Raw genomic sequence first — 17,068 nt, 5'->3', positions numbered from 1 at the left:
TGTTTCAAATGGTATCATTGCCATGCAACACTGAAACACACACAGACAAATCAATCACGTTCATCGCCAAAAACTACATGGTTCAACGTCTACGAGATTCTTCCTAGGTATGATCGGAGAATGTCGCAAACGACGGTGCCAGTGCGTGCCTAGTTGGACATGTGCACGACGAAGGTGCGGGTGAGTCCATCAACACTGGTGCTTCTGGATGCCGGGAGTTGTTGGGGAGAGTGAGCGAAGGAAAGAGAGGTCAAAAGAGGGGGGGTTTATAGTCGAAGATCGAAGGGTCGTTGCTGCCGTAAAGGGATGTTTTTCAATCGAAGCCTCTTGCCTTTCCCGGACTTTCGCCTTAAGACGGGAGGCAGCAGCCACAAAACAGAACAGTTTTAGGCTGTCAGTTCTGTGGTCAGGCATTTGCGACAGTGGCAAAACTAGATAGGCACGCAACAGGAGGTATGTTTGATGTGTCACGGAACGCCATCATAATCACCCGGCTCGTACAAAACTAATTGCCTGTCACCATTCACTTCAAAGGATTAAATTCATGGCGCCTACAAGATTCATTTCCCGTCTCAGCCGCATTCATGAAAGCATTTCCTAAAATAATCAGTGACAAATTAGGTACTCAAAACTACTGTTAGACCTACTAAGTATTGATCTAATTTTCCTTTTCTCCTAGTCTCGTCATCGAATCCTCCGCGAAAGAGAATGTTCTTGCGATGCTGACGCTTTTGCACATTCTGTTTGCTACTATTAGCATGTTCGATTTTTAGCTTTAACGTCAAACTTACCTTCTCCACTGTATTGTTTACAATGTATCGAACAATTGTAACTGCGTTTTTCTGCCCAAGTCGGAGAACACGCCCAATGGCTTGGTTCTCCACGGATGGATTCCATTGCGGCTCGAGGATATGTAGACGGTCCGCAACAGAAAGGCTGTTCAATCTGGTGGAACCTTTAGTAAAACAACAAAAGGGTCAAAAGTTTGTTTGAATTCTCACCCCACTGCTCCGGTACCCAGTGTCATGAGGAGAACTGTAGTGTCGGTGCTTATTTGGAATTCCGAGAGAACACTTTTCCTTGCACTCGACGATAACGATCCATCGACGCGAAAATATGGAATATTGTTGTCCCTGAGCAAGTCGCCAACAATATCGAGTGTCCTCTTCCAGAAACTGAAGACAACACTGTATTAAAGGTTAGTGATTTATAGACAAGATTAGGTTGTAAATGGTGACGCTTACCTTTTGTGTTGCTTGCGGTGCTGTAAGATGTTCTCCAAAAGCACAAGCATTTTCGTCGGGTAAGTTCGTCCGAAAGCACTATGGTGCCGTACAGAGTAGGTGCTTTCAATTGACTGTCGGTAGTGGTTGTGAGTTCCGTGGCACAGCGGGCATGGAGCTTCTTCCTGATCTTGGTAGCCGTTGAGGTCATTCCAGTACGTATCCAGGCATTCACCGCACACAAGGTGACGACATATAGTAACAATCGCTGAGCTTGGGTCACCGGAACCTCCAAGGGACACGACATCGCATGAACAGTAGGCGCAAGTTGCGTCTCCGGCCTGTAAAAGTGAACTGAAGATCTCATCCGGGTCCATTCCGAGCGAAAACCCATGTGTATCCATCGCTCTTTCTCCATTGTTGCAGAACAGGCGTAGACGTAGCAAGGCCTCTAGAATGCTTCGATGTGCCTCCTTGGTCATTCGTCCGTTCACAGCGCTGACAATTGCATTCTTACAGGTCTCCTCCAGTCGCTGATACTGAGCTCTTTCGGAAGGAGTGAAGTCAATGCTTTGCCAAGTCTCAGTCCAGTTCTGTGTATCCCGGTACATTGGAAGTACTTTTTTGGGACGCCGCAGACAGATGGAACCTAACAAGCTGCGGAGGTTTCCAAAAGCGTCCTTAATAGCTCCTTTGTCGAAAGTCTTCTTGGTAATGAACTGACGGAACGTCGCTCGTTCTTCTAGAATTGGCACCCTCAAGAATTGTACCAAAGCACCAAGGTCGTCAAGGGAATTCTGAATTGGAGTACCACTCAAACACCATCGGATTTGAGCAGAAATAGCAGTAACGGTGCGAAATTGTTTCGTCGACCAGTTTCGGATGACATGGGCTATAAAAAGTAAGCTGAGTACCGCCTACAGTTACTGACGGAGCTTATGTCCTTACCTTCGTCTAGAACTAGACGATACCATGTGATGTGGTGGATTATACTACGCTGACGGCTGAATTCAGAAGTGATAGTGCCATAAGTTGTTAAGACAATATCGTTGTCAACAAGCGTCGAGTATTCCACTTCTCTGCCTTTACCGTGGTATATATAAAGCTTGATGGTTCCAGGAAACAGATGCCTAATAATTATTAAAAGGAAGCGTATACGGTTTAAGAAATTAAGAGGATACCCACTCGTTGATTTGATCCGCCCAGCTGTCGAGCAGAACTGCAAGTAAAAATATATTTAGAGACGCTAGCTGATTTTCCACATATAGACAGGAGAGGAAATTCACTTACGTGCAGAAGGTACGACTATCAATGTAGCCTTTGAAGTGAGTGTAAAGTCACCACCCACAGAAGAACCAGAAACGCAAGATTGCGAAAAGGAGCCTGCAGAGTTCTTTGATCTCAAAATTGCTGCGATCATTGTAAGTGATTTCCCAAGGCCCATCTCGTCCGCTATCATTCCTCCGCGTATGTCGCTTGGGATCGAGCTTTTGGCACCTGTGATGATATGCTGGAAGCTGAGTGCTTTTAGTTCTGGGTCGTTTAGTATACGATAGAAATGAAGCATACCATTCAGAGTTTGGCCCAATGGTCTCCCACATATTGCGGAAACTCAGTGTAGCCTCTGACTCCCTGAGCCTAATGAATTCCAGAGCTTCTTCTTGGTGGCTACACAATGTCAGTGAGTACCGACTTCTTAAGGGCACATGCAACTTACGACAACAGCGCATGCTTCATATGTATATCAGATGCAGCTTCTCCAAGGTATTCGTGCTGAGAAAACTCATCCAAAATTTGATCAAAATCCATTTCATCTGGGTCCATCGCTGGGTTATGGTCTTCTCTAGCCATGAGCGTATCAATTTGGAGATCTGTTGAGTGATATTGATCGAAAACTGCTGGTGGGACCACTTTAGAAAGATCAAAATATTGAGGATTTTCATACGGAGCCTGAACAATAAATAAATGGGGTTTTTGTAGAAAGAGGCCCGATTTGGAGAGTTGTTTTGCAATATCTTTTGAGTGTTCCCGTGAGCCGTAAAGGTGAACGCCAATATCTATACATCGCAGAGGCGCTTTCTGTCTAGTAGTAGGTTGCTTGGCGTTCCATTCGTCCCAGAGAGCCAGGCCTTCAAAACCGATTGTTCCGATCTCAATCAATGTTTTAAATGAGCGGAAGCATTTCATATTGAGCAGAGCAACGTCATCGTATTGAGTTTGAATAACACAATGCTCGTCACGAAAGTCAAATTTCAGTGTAAGGTACGATTGACCGTCAGGGCTTCTGATGGGCTCGAGTGTGTTTTCAGATGGGATCCAACGAAGCTGAACACTGACATTGCAAACCTGTGGTAACAATAAGCCGATATTAGATATGTTGTTGATATAAGGTTTCATGGAAGAAAAACAATGAGAATTCAAATACCCACTCACCAAGCCGTAACAGATTTTGGTTACTGCTGAGGATGCCGACTCTTGGCTATTCTCAGCTGGGGTATAGCTTGCAGTGAAGGTCTCGCAAAGGTTGCCGCCGTTGTTCCAGCTTGGTTTTGGAGAAGAGCGCTTTGAACATGCGTCAAGTAGTGAGTTATCTCCAGGATCGGAAAGGCTACTCCTGGAGATATTTTTGTTCCACTCGTCAGGTAGATCCGGTTGATTGCGGGGAAAAGGACGTAGCGGAGAGATATCGCCAACAATGTTGGTTTCTTTCGGCGCCCATCCATCCTCGGGAATAATTACCAGCATCGAGTTCTTATCGAGTGTGTCATGTGAAGTTTGAACGACGCTAGGCCTGGAAGGATGTTTAGTTGATCGGATATCTCGTGACTCTTCTGCATCGAAAACTAAGGGCCGCTTCTTTGTATTCATGACGTTGGTCTTAACCTTAACGTTGCTATTTTGTAGTTGGGTGTTGATGGTAGAAATAAAACATAACAGCAGATTCCATCTTTAGAAGGTCAGAGTGAGAGCTCGAGGATGATTTTCATTTTCAGCCCCCATGACTGGGGGCTGTGCATAACTTGGTTGCTGCCTTGACCGAAGCGAACCCCATTGGCTGCCTCGTTTAAGCCTGACATGTTATGACGCATGCACTGCGCCCATTCAATACTTGCAGCTAAGGCAGCCTGGCCCTGGAGGCAGCCTTGCGAGTAGCTTTCTGCTGATGCTATTTAGTCACCACTCCCCCCTCTTTGCTTTCAGTTTTTCATTGATTTATAACCTTCTGCTCCTTTTTTTCCACGTAGCCCATCGCATCACCAATTTACCCAGTTTTTTCTAGTAGAGTCATGGACACTTCACAAACATCCCACGCAATTGAATTTCAAAAAGTGCTTAAAGCCTTCAAGTTAAAAGCAAATCTTAGTGCAAATGAGGAGATGGAGTTTAGCTTTACGACTCTTCAGGACCTTTACAACGCAATTTATAAGATGCAATCTCATCACGAATCTACTAGGAAAATGGTTTACATGAAAAGGTTGGCTCCCTTCTTGGAGACCATGGAACAGTACGGTAAAGTCATCGAAATTTTCACGAATGCAGCAGACGTCGTTGCGTTTATATGGGTATGTAGTAAAATATTACCTATGTATCAAGATTTTGTTATTCACTATAAAACCTAAATCTGACTGCGTTAAGGGCCCTATGAAGCTTCTATTACAAGTAAGTTTACGTACTTTATTATACTACCTAATATATTTCACTAATTAAACGAACGTTTAATGTCTACCCTACTGACTGTAACCCTGCTCTAGATTGCTTCGAATTTCTCTGAAGCTTTAAGTAAGCTCCTTGATGCATATGAGAAAATTGGAGAGAACATGCCGCAAGTGCAGCAATACCAAAGCCTCTTTCAAGAGAGCCCTCATATGAGGAAGGTTTTGACTATGATGTATGAGAATTTGCTGGATTTCCACCAAGAAGCATTGAGATATTTCAGGAGACGAGGTATCATCGTATCACACATCTTTCCATGCTATTTACCGATACTGACAGTGAAAAATAGCATGGGATAAACTTTTCCAAGCCACTTGGAGAGGGTTCACTTCTAGAATTGACGAAATTGTGAGAAACATGCACCGCCATCAGGACCTCCTGCATACCCAGGCAAACATCGTTGAGTTTGAAGAGATAATCAAGATTAGAGCGAAGATCGATGCCGATTTCCAAATCTCAAGGGAGGAACAGCAAGGACGCCAGCGTTCGGCCATCCAACATTGGCTATCCGCTGCAAGTTCAGAGGTAATCCAAGAAAAAGGATGTGAAGTCAGAGCAGCCTGCCCAAGTTCAGGGCATTGGTTCTTGGCAGATAGCCGGGTTTTGAAATGGTTCAATCCAAACTTTTGTACAACACCACTGTTGTGGTTGAACGGTATTCCGGGAGCAGGTTTGTTTCTTGGAGGAAACGCTTCCAACAAATGTACTGATTGCATTAGGGAAAACCGTACTAGCCTCACTAATTGTGGAAAAAGCCCAAAACATTGGCGTAAACATCGCATTTTTCTACTGCAAATACGAGGATACAGATCGGAACTCCTTTATAGCCGTTGCTAGAGGTATCCTTTCGCAACTGCTACAGCAAAATGAAGACTTGGTATCATCGTTCTACGAAAAATTATCTCGAAGCGGTGAAACAACGCTATCTAGCGCTAAACTCGCAAAAGAGCTACTCGATCTTGCTTTTGGGGCTTGTGGCAAAACATACCTTGTACTTGACGGGCTTGACGAGTGCAATAGAGAAGAGCGGAGGAAAGTTTCGGAATACTTCCGGAATGTTGTGTGTAGTCTTCCTCGGGCGGATGCAGACCGCATCCGTTGTCTTTTTGTCAGCCAAGATGACGGTTATGCAAGAAAAGATCTAAAAGACATTGTCTCCATCAAGCTGACAGCAGAAGATAACATGGAGGATATCAAGAGCCTCGTTCAAATCTGGGAAAAGAAAATTCAGGACAAATTTCACTTTGATACGACTGGGCAAGACATTGCCAGGACGATCACTGAAAGGTCTCAAGGTGAGATATGCGTTTTAAACATAATTCGTTATTTGTTTCCATCGACATAACTGCAGCTGACAGAAATCCTTTCAAGGGATGTTCCTGTTTGCGACATTAATGGTCCAACATCTCTATAATCAACCAACTCTCAAAGATCTACAGCAAGAGATTCAACCAGATACTTTCCCTCGGGGGCTTAATGAAGCGTGAGTTTCAGATCAGATGTACTATATTGACACTGCTTATTCTTCTTTTTAGGTATGACAGGATACTAAAACGCATTTTCGACGACAGTGTATCATCTCAGCAAGAACGCAGTAGTAAAATACTACTCGAGTTGGTTGTCTGTACAAAACGGCCTCTGGCATGGCATGAAATTCAAGGTGCAATATCAGTCGATCTCATTGAGCGGATTGTAGACGAGACACGCCGATTAACGGGTGACTGGAAAGATTGGGGGAGCTCTCTACTCGAGCTACGCTCAGATGAATCTGTGGACCTTGTTCATTCGTCTGCGAAGAAGTAAGTAATAACTTTGCACCTCCATCAATCGTACCTGCTAATCTATGTTACTTCAGATACCTAATTGAGAAAGGATATGTCAAGACTTCCGAAGTTGATCATAATCTCAACATGAAGTGCTTGGAGTATCTTTGTTTCGATTATCTCACTCTCCCAGTATTGGAAACATCAGACCCGGACGTCATAGAAAATGTTGTCTTGGATGGATATTTCGCATTCATGGAATATTCCGTAGCTCACTGGGTATCTCACTTCGAAGCTGACGTAACAACTCCGGGCCACATTTGTCTACTGGAAAACCTGGAAGAGCTTGTAGAAGACTTCCTAGATATTCACTGGTCGAATTCTACCGCGGAGCACTTGGCAGTCTCCAACACAATGCGTACCAAACTGGAGCCATTGCGGTCTTGGCCATCTTACGATAAGTTGACACAAGCAATAATCTTCTCAAGGAAGCAGCTTGGGTTGTTTGGGAGAAACCCGTCGGATGACGATGTCCTCGGCTTGTCTCGTGTTGTTTCAGGAGTTCGACAGGTACTGGAACGTACTGCTTTATCTGCTCAAGCTCTACCCTCAACTCACACAAAACTGGTCAGCATGTATGGGTCGAAGATTTTTAAGTGTCCAAAGATCAACTGTCGATTTTTTCATATCGGCTTTGATACCCAAATACAACGAGACCAGCATGTTGCCAGACATGAACGAGCATTTCTCTGCACAATCGAAGGCTGCCCTGGCGCGACTCTCGGCTTTGTCACCTTAAAGGTCTTGGAGAAACATTTGCTCGATAACCATGATATTGATGATACTGACGAAATTGAATTTCCCAACGTCTCGACACCTGCTGCTAAGCAAGGAACTGGGGACATTCCATGTCCGGAATGCGGAAAGAAGTTCACTAAATCCTACAATATGAATGCTCATCTGAAGGCGGCACATCAGAATCAAAAAAGGCATTGCTGCGATGAATGCAACAAGAATTTTGCCAGACGCTCCGATCTTTTACGACACATGAAGTCGCACTCTGGCGAGAAGGAACACGAGTGTGGTGGACTGCTAAAAGACGGAAACACTTGGGGTTGTGGAGCAAAATTTACTCGTGCGGACAAGTTGAAGCAGCATCTACAGAGCGACGCGGGTCGCCGTTGCCAACAACCTTTATTCGAGGAGCAGGCCCAAGAAAAGGCGGAGCGACAAGAAGCTGAAGAGCGGGAGCGTATTCGAGCAGAGCAAGCAGCCTTGGAGCTTGAACGTATCAAAATCGAAGAGGAGGCGGCTCGGGAACGAGCAAAGATAGAAGTGACAGCACAAGCAAGAGAACAGGCTCGCCGCCATGCAGATGCAATGGCAAAAGAATGGATGCGGATACAGCAAGAAGAAGAAGGACGGAAGAAAACATTCAGAAACGCACAAGAGCAGAGCTGGCGCGATGCACTTGTGAAAATCCCTGCTATCACCGGCGAGCCACCCTCCCCACCAAAAGGCTCAACTCCCTTGCCTCCTTTCTCTTCACTATGTAATGCTTTCCCTGATAAAGAGTTTGATTGAAGAAAGATAGTTTTACGCATATTACATAACCATAGTACCTTGTGGCAACACACCTTCTACAATAGCGAAAATTGTCGTTATGTGCTTTTAGTTGTGGAAAAACATGTGGGTGGACACTATTTCTTTATCTACAGCACTAAAAAAAGTGCAGGGTATGGCGTTACTTGTTCTTTTTTTCTTGCCTCCAGAACGCTCGCTAAGGCAAACATCAAGACATGATAGCATAAACCATACTAAACATTTGAAATAGAACATAATGAAAGGGTGAGAGGAGAATCAGTCGGCGTGGGGGCATGGATGCGTGGGGGCGTGGGGGTGATAAACGGTTCCATTTTTTTAGGAGCTGTTTTTGAAGGGCGCAATATTTTCTAAGCCAATATTTCCATTTTGGGAAAACATTTGGGGGTCATGACCTGCACACATCCCACGCCAAGGGAGTGGGGGCAGTGTACATACATGTTTGTAGCTCATACCTCATCTACAGAACGTCCGCATTTATCCATGTTTTTAGGGAATACTACCTTAGCACGACAAAATTTGACCACAGCAATAGAAACATGTGTCATCTTGCCGTCATGTTGTAGATAAAAAAAAGTAAGTTTTGGAGCGGAGGATACCAAAATAATACAGCCAATATGTCAGTCCAATGCTAACAGTACTGAGCCACTCATTCTCTCACAACAGGCCTCAGTCTAACCATCAAAGGCGGCTTCATCCACAAGAACAACACCTTCTGCTCCGTCCACTCTTTACTCTCATCACAAAGCTCCACATCAAAATGCCACAACAGATACGCCATTATAAGGCGCATCTCATGGTATGCAAGACTATCATGTCACGACATTAGTATTTTTCCGGTGCTGCTTCTGAGCTTTCAGTGAAGGAGTGCGTACTTCTGGCCGATGCAATTCCTTGGTCCAATTGAAAACGGATGCAGAACCTCTTTGTCGTCGTTCGCAAAACGTGCGTCGGCTTCCGTGCCTGTCAGCCAGCGCTCTGGGATAAAGTCATCAGGAAGCGCAAAGTTGCGCGATGAGTGGTAAGCGGAGTATTGGTGGAGGCCGACGGTAACCTAACAAAGTATTTCTATCAGCACTGTCGACTAGGACGATGAAGATCATTCGCTGGCTATAGGAAGCGTTTCTTTTTGCAGGCACTCAAACAATACTTGAGCAATGTGACAAAATATGCTATTCTTAACTGGCCGCAGGCTTTGTTGCTGGTTTTTTAGATGCCTCTCGACCGCAGCCAAGTTGAATCTGGGTGAAGGGGTAAAAAAGACAAATCGGGTGGCGAAGGTTTGATTCTTAGTGGCACTGATAGTGTAAGACCTTGTCACTTACATTTCGGGGCACAGTCCTTCCTGCAATAGTACAACCTCCCCTTGGTGTCCGACGAGGCAAGCCTGCTGGTGCAGGAGGGTATACCCGTAGTGCCTCCTCCAAACACGCATGGAGATACTTCAGCTGCATCAGGCCCTGCAGCGTTATATCTTCTTTCGAATGGAATGTATTTCTGATTTCTGAGATCAGTCTGTTCATTTTCTCCGGGTTCTTCAGAAGATGGAACGTTAAGCCCGATAGTAGCGTGGCCGTGGTTTCAGATCCTGCTAGCATAAACGTCCCTGCATTTCCATGCATCTCTTTAAGGGTAAGCGTTGCTTGTCCGCCATCCTTTGGAACAACGAGACCCCAGATGTCCGGCCGCTCCGTTTGCCGCTGAAGTCGTTTGGTAACGCGCTCGGCAGCGTAGCGGAAGTGATCATCTCGCTTCTTTCTCAGGCTCGGTGGCAGTAGATGAAGCAAAAGCTTTACCATCGTGGGGAAGTAGAAGTGAAGGGTGCTAACGAGGCAAGCATATTTGATTGCATCGAAAGTTCCTTTTACCCAGACGTCGTAGACAGAACCACGTAGCATCTGCAGTGGCTCACCAAAGGTAAGGTCTGCCATGATATCGAAGGTTGTGAAGTTGTACATGTCGACTATATTGACCTTTTCGCTCGTGCCGCTTTCGGCTCCGTCTCGCGGCGAGGATTTCTCAACTAATTTTTCCATGAGCAGTTCGGCATACTCCAGGAAGAGATGTTCCTGCTGCTTTAGTGCACGGTCTGAGAAGGCGGGCGCAAAGGCACGACGCTGGCGGGTATGATTTGCCTCATCAGCCACAAACATGCCAGTGTCCTCTGGTGGTGACCCGCCGTAAGCATCGGGGTCTTTTTGTAGGATCGGCTTTCCGGAACTTGAGTGGCTGTATATGTCTGGCAGTTGGTTAGCAACAACGAACATAAGCGTTGTATACAGCACGGCATTTTCAGATAAATATTTACCTTTCCACGCATGGCTAGTAGTAAAACTGAGTTCACTTGGACCTGTACGGACTACTTCACCGTATCGGTCGTGCAGCTGGCGTAAGTAGAAAACGTCTATGCCCTTCGTGCGAGTGAAAATTCGTGGAAAAGAGAATGCAGCGAGGATTTTCGGTCCTGGAAAGGATCGTAAGGGGTGAAAATAGACATTGTATACACAAGATCCGATGAAGTAGAGTGCCGGGTAGCACGTCAGAACAATAGGCGAAGACTTGACTGATGCAACTTACTATGGTCAATATCCCTACCGCTGCGGTATTCAGTTCGATTAACTCAACGATCATGCCGAAAGCACTGACGTGATAAAGTTGGATAATATGAAATGGATGAAGCTAATAAGACGTGAGGCGGGAAAACGTTTATGATAGAGTAGGTATTTGATAACTTGGGCAGCGGCTGTCAGTCTTACACGTCGTAAACAGCCGAGCCTTCCGCTGCGTCACGACTGGCACTGACAAAAGATGAAGCGAGTGGAGTTGTGGTCTCATGTTCAAAACAAGCCACCAACAAGCCCCGCAGTTGCGACTGCTGCCTAAAAATCCTACTCGAGCTCTGCACGTGACGTCTTTCAGAATGGACATGCTTGCGAGTCAAATTTCGAGCTTCCAGCTTGGAGCTTTGGAAAATATCCGAGGCTGGTGACTAATTATAGGCAGAGCTGCATATGAAGTAGATCCAAAAGAGCCATGCCGTAAATGCTTACGCAAAGAGGTTGATAGATGCTCACCATGACCTCAACAAACACCAAAAGGCCTCGATGCCAATGCCGTCTTACTAGAACTGTTTATATAGTCGAGCTCTTTTTTGGCTTATAATCACCATAATCAGCGACAAGGGCACCTGAGAGAAGAATAGGGCACCGGAAAAAAAGTGCCGTCACGTGAGTTTTAGCTGGAAGACGGTTGGGCCGAAACCCTGCAATCCGGCCCTGTCGCTGCACGAGACATGATGGACAGAAACTTCGATGCGACAGTTTTGGTGGGAAGTTGGAGCGTAATGGATGAACTGAGGAGCCTGGAAGTTGAAAGCGGAGAAGGCGTCTGAGAGCTGTCCACGCAGATACGCTAACCAGATTGGGTGGTGTAGCCCTGAGGACCGAACCGTTCCTCAAACAGTTTTCATTAGTCTATCTAATCATGATCACTTGATAGACTATTTCCAGGTACCTGCATTGTCTTTGGCAAGGGATGCAGCTAGGCCCTATACTCCAGTCTCGTTGTAGATCGGTGCAACAGTAGCAGGCCAACTGCAGCGGTTGACGCCAGACGAAGACGACTGGCATGTAGCCTCTTCGGGCTTGTACGTAACGCGACCGAATTTGCGGTGGAAGTAGGCCACACTAATAAAACAATGAGCAGTTATCGTTTTGAGGATAATGAAAGGAGCACTGACCCATCAATCACATCCTGGTAGCCATGTACTAATTCCAGATCGAAATCCGTGCGGTTTTCATAGCGGGAGTAGTACCAGCTCCAGAGGGTTGAGTTACATGGGATCTATATTTGATAGTCAGTAAGTAGAATACCTGATGGAGGAGAGCTCTTACGGGTCCATGCGGCCAACCAGCTGAGCCTTGCTCCCAGCTCAGCTCGCAAAGGGCGGTAGTGTTGTCGGCCGTGTTGTCCGGCTCCGAAACCTGGAAGCGGCAGTGCTGGAAGGAATCGCCTGGTCTGCCACTTGCAGAGTTGGCCGACATAGTACTAATCTGGAATGTCTTTGCTGGCTCATCGCCCTGGGCAGATACTGTGCTGCCAAGAAGAGCGAAAACGCTCAGAAAGCTGGTGATGTACATCATTGTGTCGATTGAATGGTTGTTGATGGGTTAGGTGGAATCGGAACTGCGTAAGTGCCTTTTATAGCTAAATACCTCGCAACTAGGATGCCTGAATGAATCAGAATGATTTGTAACGGTACGAGACGGCTGAGTGGCAATCTACGCCTAATCACACATTTATCGCCTCCTCCTTCCGATTATATGAAGCCACAGAAGTGACGATGTTGCGCAGATACGAATATACGAGCTGTTGCGACCCTCATTCCCCGCTCTTTGTGTCCTGAAGGCAGCTAGCGCTTATCAGAAGGCAGCTCAAATTCCTTGGTTTGATGCAACGGACCGAGAATTCTTTATACGGTGGAGGAAACATGGTCGCATGGGACGATAATCATCTCGCCATTGCCAGACGAGAGCTTATTGTTGTACTCCTTTGCATTACCAAGAAATTCATCTTCGAGTGAATGCAGCAAGATGCATTGTTAGTCATCGTCTGGTTGTATTCTAAGGCTTCACAGCTGTGACAGGGTCAGCGTGGCCTGGTGGTGGATTGTGGGAAGATCCTGAGCAGACTGGTCCTATTTTTAAACGATCTCATGCAGGTGTGCGGAGTTAGGGCCGCGGCTGTATGCAAGATGACGTGATTTCGCTCAAGAATGAGCGTCATTGCTCCTCACTTGTGGTTGCCTAAAAAACTACACAATCACGACTGTAACTCAGTGGATTATTCTGACCTACGGAGTACGAGCGCAACATCGTACAGTATGGCTCATCCAAGAACAATCTCTTTCCACTCTGATGGCCCACCAAATCCGTTCTGAAATGCCGCCGCAAAAACCTTGCCGAGAGCGACGCGAGTCCAAATGCCGTTCTTCTTCTCTACCAGGAGCACGTAAAACAAGTTCCATTCCGATTGCCTTCTTTCCAGTGGAGTGTAATAAGTCCAAGCGCTACGTTCCTCCTTCGTGAATTGTTTTGCTTCAGAAAGTGCCAGAAACTCGTACTGGTTGGTATCCCAGCTTTGTTCCGAAATTTTTTCTTGTTTTGCCGCCCAGGTGCTAGAGACTACGGTTGAACCACATCAATCTCCGGAAGCGTCCGCAACGTTGAACCTATGCAGGCCATTGTTAGGACTGTCTCGGTAATCCAGAGTTTGCGGACAAAGACGGAAGATGGCTGAATGGGTCCAGAATTGCAAGATGGGAGATTCAGGATACTCCGTTTCTTTCTCCGGTGTAAACTCTGCCATATTAACAGTATAAGGGCTCTCTGGAATAGTGCGAGAAAATCTGTTGTCTTTGTCTGGAACATGTGATGGGGTGCAGCGACTATACAGGTCACGAGAATTCCTGTGATCCGTATGATCAATGTCAGGTACACTCGTGTTTTCCGGGTTTTGTTGGTATGCATCTCTGGGAAGAAAGCGGTCTTCGCCCAAAGGCATTGGCGGTGGTGGTGATGGCCGTGGCCGTGGCGGTGGTGGTGCCATTGAAGACCTTCTAACGTGTTCACGGTGTGAGTATCTCTCCTCAGGCCTGCTGTAGCTATTCCGGGCCCCCGGGGCTGTGTCTCGAATCGAAACAGGATTTAAAGCGTGGTGTACTTGTTCACCTCTAGAGGTAGACGTACTAAAACTATCGCTAGAGCGTCCTCGGACTTGGGAAACCATAATTGGATCGTTCGCAAAAGTCGCGCCTCTTTCTCGCGTTCTATGCTCCCGTTCGACAAGGACACGATGCTCCCCACGATCATAGACTCTTGCCTCTCTCCTCCCGTCACCGTCTGATCCCTCATATGTATGAGGATAAGAACTTATCTTTTCTGGACCGTAGGAGTGGCGGTTCTCGTTGGTATTGACTTGATCATCAGGGGAATAACGGATAATGGTAACTCGTGGCTCTCGTTCGGACTTATAGCCTTGCCACTTGAGATTCGAGCGTCTGTCTCGTAGGGCCAAATTAGAGTCCCAGACGGGTCGCAGCCGACCACGTCCGTCGCGAATGTACCATCTGATCCACGTATGGCATTCTAGCCAGTGTCGAATATCTCCCAAGCAATCGTCTATCATGCTGTTGGTCAAATAATCTATGGTTGCGCCTTCCCAGCCACACCAAGACCAACTCGGAAATTCTGAATTGCTACCACGGCGCTTAGAAGCTTGTAGCGGAACCCAAAGCATAGCGAGGTCAAAATGAGAACTTGGTAGGGCGAATATCATTGGTGAATTGAGTGCTTCTTCGATGCGGTTAGACACACCATTGAATGCCGCAATGACGTCGTCTGGGCTTGAGAGATTTCGTGAAGAGTACAGTGGAATACAACTCATATAAAACCATATAGGGCGACAGCTCAGCTCACCCAAAAGCTTAAGCGAAGACTGCACAAGATCCTCAGACATTGTAGAAGATCGGCACTGGAAGAACACACGGCCTTCTGTGAAAATGAGACAACGTCGAGAAAGCAAGCGCTCTTGGAATGTCCATGCTCGCGTATTCCATTCGGATTTTCTGATGCTGGCTTCGGCCAAACGACACCATCAGATGCACACCAGGCGCGCATTCAATGATAACTTGCGAGTTCGAAGGTTTGCTTAGTGCTCTCAGACCGACTGTAGCATCTTTCCCGTCGGCAGCGCAAATTTTCAAATCCGCATTGCCGTAAATTGAGTCCATGACTTCCGCGTTAAGTTTCCAGGAGCTTTTGCTGTCTTGGACAATGCAAAGCGAGTCGATCCATAGATACCGATAACCAAGCCGACGAACAAGCTCTATAAAATCTCGGATGATTTTGGGCATCCGTTTAAGAGGCTCTTCCAAGCCTCCTGGAAAAAGCCGGCCCAGAAGGTTGGTATTGACAGTCGTCTCGGTATTCTTGCCACCCCAAACGTAACTTAAAGCGACGTATGGCTCCCTTTTGTCTCTTTCAGTATCAAGACTGTTGACATCGTATTCAAACTTATACGTCTTCAAGTGGGTAGATGTTTTTTGAGGAAGAGCGGTCAGACACATCTGCTCCACATCAACGACACCGAAGTATGATTGTTTGGTCACCTCTTGAAGGGCTCTCCTGTCCTCCAGCGAATGAAGGCATTTTTTGTGGTTGTTCAGGCATTCATCCAGCCAGCTCTTGATCAAAGTTGCTCTACTTGCATCTGACAAAATTCTTCTTCCGAGAAAGTGTGATTCCGGCTGCCAAATGTGCCGCGCATCAGAACTAATCAGCTTAAACTGGACCGGGGTTACCAAGACGAGATAAGTATCTTCAAATATCCCGTCGCGCCATTGGACATGAATTCTCCGAGTGCGCGCTTTGACTGTCGATTGGTCTTTTCGAGCACTTCGACCGTCAATCTCCCAGGTCAAATAACAAACGGCGTTGAGTTGCTCCGCGGTCATGCAACTACTGTCCACCTCTTCCGATTCAGTAACCGATTGAGAAACAAGGCCGCAAAATCTGCAGACGTCTTTTCTGCTTGATATCTCCTCATAGGTACCAAGAGCATAGCTGTTGTTTGCCGATCGAGGAGAGAATATCGAGGGTAAGCTTTCTCTCATATAACTGCTCTTTGTCGGCATGACGCGGCTCCGAATCAGGAACTTGTCGATCTGCAGGTCGATCTTCGAACAATTTTTACAGACCATCTACGCTTGTTAGGATTGAATGTTGCTTCAGCGCGCATGCGTATATTTACTGTAGGAGTGTTAGAAGATGTGAAGCTGGGCGCGAGGAATTGGACGCCGCTTGTCCTCCTAAATTACTACCACCTATGGGGGTATATATGCTGCTATCTAAAAGAACACGTTTTCTCTTTAAGATCCTTATTTCCTTGCAGTGGATAAACGTGTGGTGTAAGGGGTAAGGCTGTAGTGTAACAACTGACTGTAATAAGGCTGAAAAACCGAGAGTTATCGGAGTGATCCTGGCTGACAGAAGACAATCTTATACCAGAATTCTGAGCAAACCTTTCACTGGAGTCCGGACCTGCGTGGCATCCCGGTTATCACGGTCACTAAAGAAACCTGTTTGGCAGGCTTAGAGCTCGGGTCAGGACCTGTGTCCATTTTTGTACTGTTTCGGATTTCCCCCGTGATGAATTTTCAATAGGAATTGAAAAGGGAAGAGAAAGGATATGATAGTGGTGCGTCAGCAGCTTATGGCCTTCGCTTAGCTGCATTGTCAGCCGCAGCTGACATGTCATAAGCGACGATTTACCCGGATCACCGGCATCTGATTGTTGCTTCTTTTTGCAGTTGGTTGATTGAAAATTTAGGCTAAATCGGACGCTTATTATTGTACAATTCGTTTGCTTTTTGTTTTAATCAACCAACCATACAATGGTTGGTCTTATGATAGTTGTAATTGGTCCGAAGTCCAGCAACCACATTTCTTGAGAGTGATCATATATATCATCTGTACATCACAGAACTGTAATTAAATAAAGATATAATACTTGCTTACTATAGCTTTATTAACACACACTGTAGTTTCATAGTAGGTACAGTACGAAACTTTCTGTCAGCCAGGATCACTCCGATAACTCTCGGTTTTTCAGCCTTATTACAGTCAGTTATTACACTACAGCCTTACCCCTTACACCACACGTTTATCTACTGCAAGGGAATAAGGATCTTAAAGAGAAAACGTGTTC

At 46.2% G+C, this 17,068-nt stretch overlaps 5 protein-coding genes across 5 annotated transcripts; 1 reads left to right on the top strand and 4 right to left on the bottom strand.

Annotated features, from left to right (window-relative positions):
* Window positions 1-582: 582 nt before the first annotated feature.
* K452DRAFT_298308 (uncharacterized protein) lies at window positions 583-3,074 on the bottom strand (the record flags this gene model as incomplete). Its single annotated transcript, XM_033542112.1, has 10 exons — window positions 583-597; window positions 648-740; window positions 792-945; window positions 1,002-1,187; window positions 1,245-2,115; window positions 2,172-2,353; window positions 2,409-2,442; window positions 2,514-2,740; window positions 2,793-2,891; window positions 2,941-3,074. 10 exons carry the CDS (start codon window positions 3,072-3,074, stop codon window positions 583-585), a joined length of 1,995 nt encoding a protein of 664 aa, XP_033397330.1.
* Window positions 3,075-4,442: 1,368 nt separating this feature from the next.
* Window positions 4,443-8,698, top strand: K452DRAFT_271241 (uncharacterized protein). The gene is made up of 8 exons (XM_033539028.1): window positions 4,443-4,786; window positions 4,860-4,883; window positions 4,976-5,168; window positions 5,227-5,607; window positions 5,657-6,232; window positions 6,309-6,420; window positions 6,473-6,736; window positions 6,793-8,698. The coding sequence occupies exons 1-8, from the start codon at window positions 4,511-4,513 to the stop codon at window positions 8,282-8,284; spliced, it is 3,318 nt and encodes a 1,105-aa protein (XP_033397329.1). The 5' UTR covers window positions 4,443-4,510; the 3' UTR covers window positions 8,285-8,698.
* A 155-nt stretch (window positions 8,699-8,853) lies between these two features.
* K452DRAFT_271236 (uncharacterized protein) lies at window positions 8,854-11,125 on the bottom strand. Its single transcript, XM_033539027.1, has 5 exons — window positions 10,880-11,125; window positions 10,611-10,830; window positions 9,628-10,541; window positions 9,178-9,356; window positions 8,854-9,111 (listed from the first exon to the last, which is right to left on the bottom strand). The coding sequence occupies exons 1-5, from the start codon at window positions 10,931-10,933 to the stop codon at window positions 8,952-8,954; spliced, it is 1,527 nt and encodes a 508-aa protein (XP_033397328.1). The 5' UTR covers window positions 10,934-11,125; the 3' UTR covers window positions 8,854-8,951.
* A 599-nt stretch (window positions 11,126-11,724) lies between these two features.
* K452DRAFT_287562 (uncharacterized protein) lies at window positions 11,725-12,468 on the bottom strand. The gene is made up of 3 exons (XM_033540501.1): window positions 12,196-12,468; window positions 12,042-12,145; window positions 11,725-11,988 (listed from the first exon to the last, which is right to left on the bottom strand). Exons 1-3 carry the CDS (start codon window positions 12,442-12,444, stop codon window positions 11,850-11,852), a joined length of 492 nt encoding a protein of 163 aa, XP_033397327.1. The 5' UTR covers window positions 12,445-12,468; the 3' UTR covers window positions 11,725-11,849.
* A 696-nt stretch (window positions 12,469-13,164) lies between these two features.
* On the bottom strand, window positions 13,165-16,509 carry K452DRAFT_333354 (uncharacterized protein). Its single transcript, XM_033545172.1, has 2 exons — window positions 14,969-16,509; window positions 13,165-14,853 (listed from the first exon to the last, which is right to left on the bottom strand). Exons 1-2 carry the CDS (start codon window positions 16,059-16,061, stop codon window positions 13,502-13,504), a joined length of 2,445 nt encoding a protein of 814 aa, XP_033397326.1. The 5' UTR covers window positions 16,062-16,509; the 3' UTR covers window positions 13,165-13,501.
* Window positions 16,510-17,068: the final 559 nt, after the last annotated feature.

Source organism: Aplosporella prunicola (assembly GCF_010093885.1).
Source record: "Aplosporella prunicola CBS 121167 unplaced genomic scaffold K452scaffold_13, whole genome shotgun sequence".
NCBI lineage: Eukaryota > Fungi > Ascomycota > Dothideomycetes > Botryosphaeriales > Aplosporellaceae > Aplosporella > Aplosporella prunicola.
The sequence above is the reverse complement of the archived record's forward strand: the minus strand, read 5'-3'. Positions and strand labels throughout refer to the sequence as shown.

Excerpts from the sequence above, each read along its gene's own strand:
- K452DRAFT_271241 (XM_033539028.1), top strand. The coding sequence starts at position 4,511 with ATGGACACTTCACAAACATCCCACGCAATTGAATTTCAAAAAGTGCTT. Across the intron at positions 5,608-5,656 it reads GAACGGTATTCCGGGAGCAG|GGAAAACCGTACTAGCCTCA; the intron begins GTTTGTTTCTTG and ends TGATTGCATTAG. Across the intron at positions 6,233-6,308 it reads GATCACTGAAAGGTCTCAAG|GGATGTTCCTGTTTGCGACA; the intron begins GTGAGATATGCG and ends AATCCTTTCAAG.
- K452DRAFT_271236 (XM_033539027.1), bottom strand. The coding sequence starts at position 10,933 with ATGATCGTTGAGTTAATCGAACTGAATACCGCAGCGGTAGGGATATTG. Across the intron at positions 10,831-10,879 it reads CGGTAGGGATATTGACCATA|GCACTCTACTTCATCGGATC; the intron begins GTAAGTTGCATC and ends ACGTGCTACCCG. Across the intron at positions 10,542-10,610 it reads TACTAGCCATGCGTGGAAAG|ACATATACAGCCACTCAAGT; the intron begins GTAAATATTTAT and ends ACCAACTGCCAG.
- K452DRAFT_287562 (XM_033540501.1), bottom strand. The coding sequence starts at position 12,444 with ATGATGTACATCACCAGCTTTCTGAGCGTTTTCGCTCTTCTTGGCAGC. Across the intron at positions 12,146-12,195 it reads CTGGTTGGCCGCATGGACCC|ATCCCATGTAACTCAACCCT; the intron begins GTAAGAGCTCTC and ends TATCAAATATAG. Across the intron at positions 11,989-12,041 it reads TACCAGGATGTGATTGATGG|TGTGGCCTACTTCCACCGCA; the intron begins GTCAGTGCTCCT and ends TTGTTTTATTAG.
- K452DRAFT_333354 (XM_033545172.1), bottom strand. The coding sequence starts at position 16,061 with ATGGTCTGTAAAAATTGTTCGAAGATCGACCTGCAGATCGACAAGTTC. Across the intron at positions 14,854-14,968 it reads TATCATTGAATGCGCGCCTG|AAGGCCGTGTGTTCTTCCAG; the intron begins GTGTGCATCTGA and ends TCATTTTCACAG.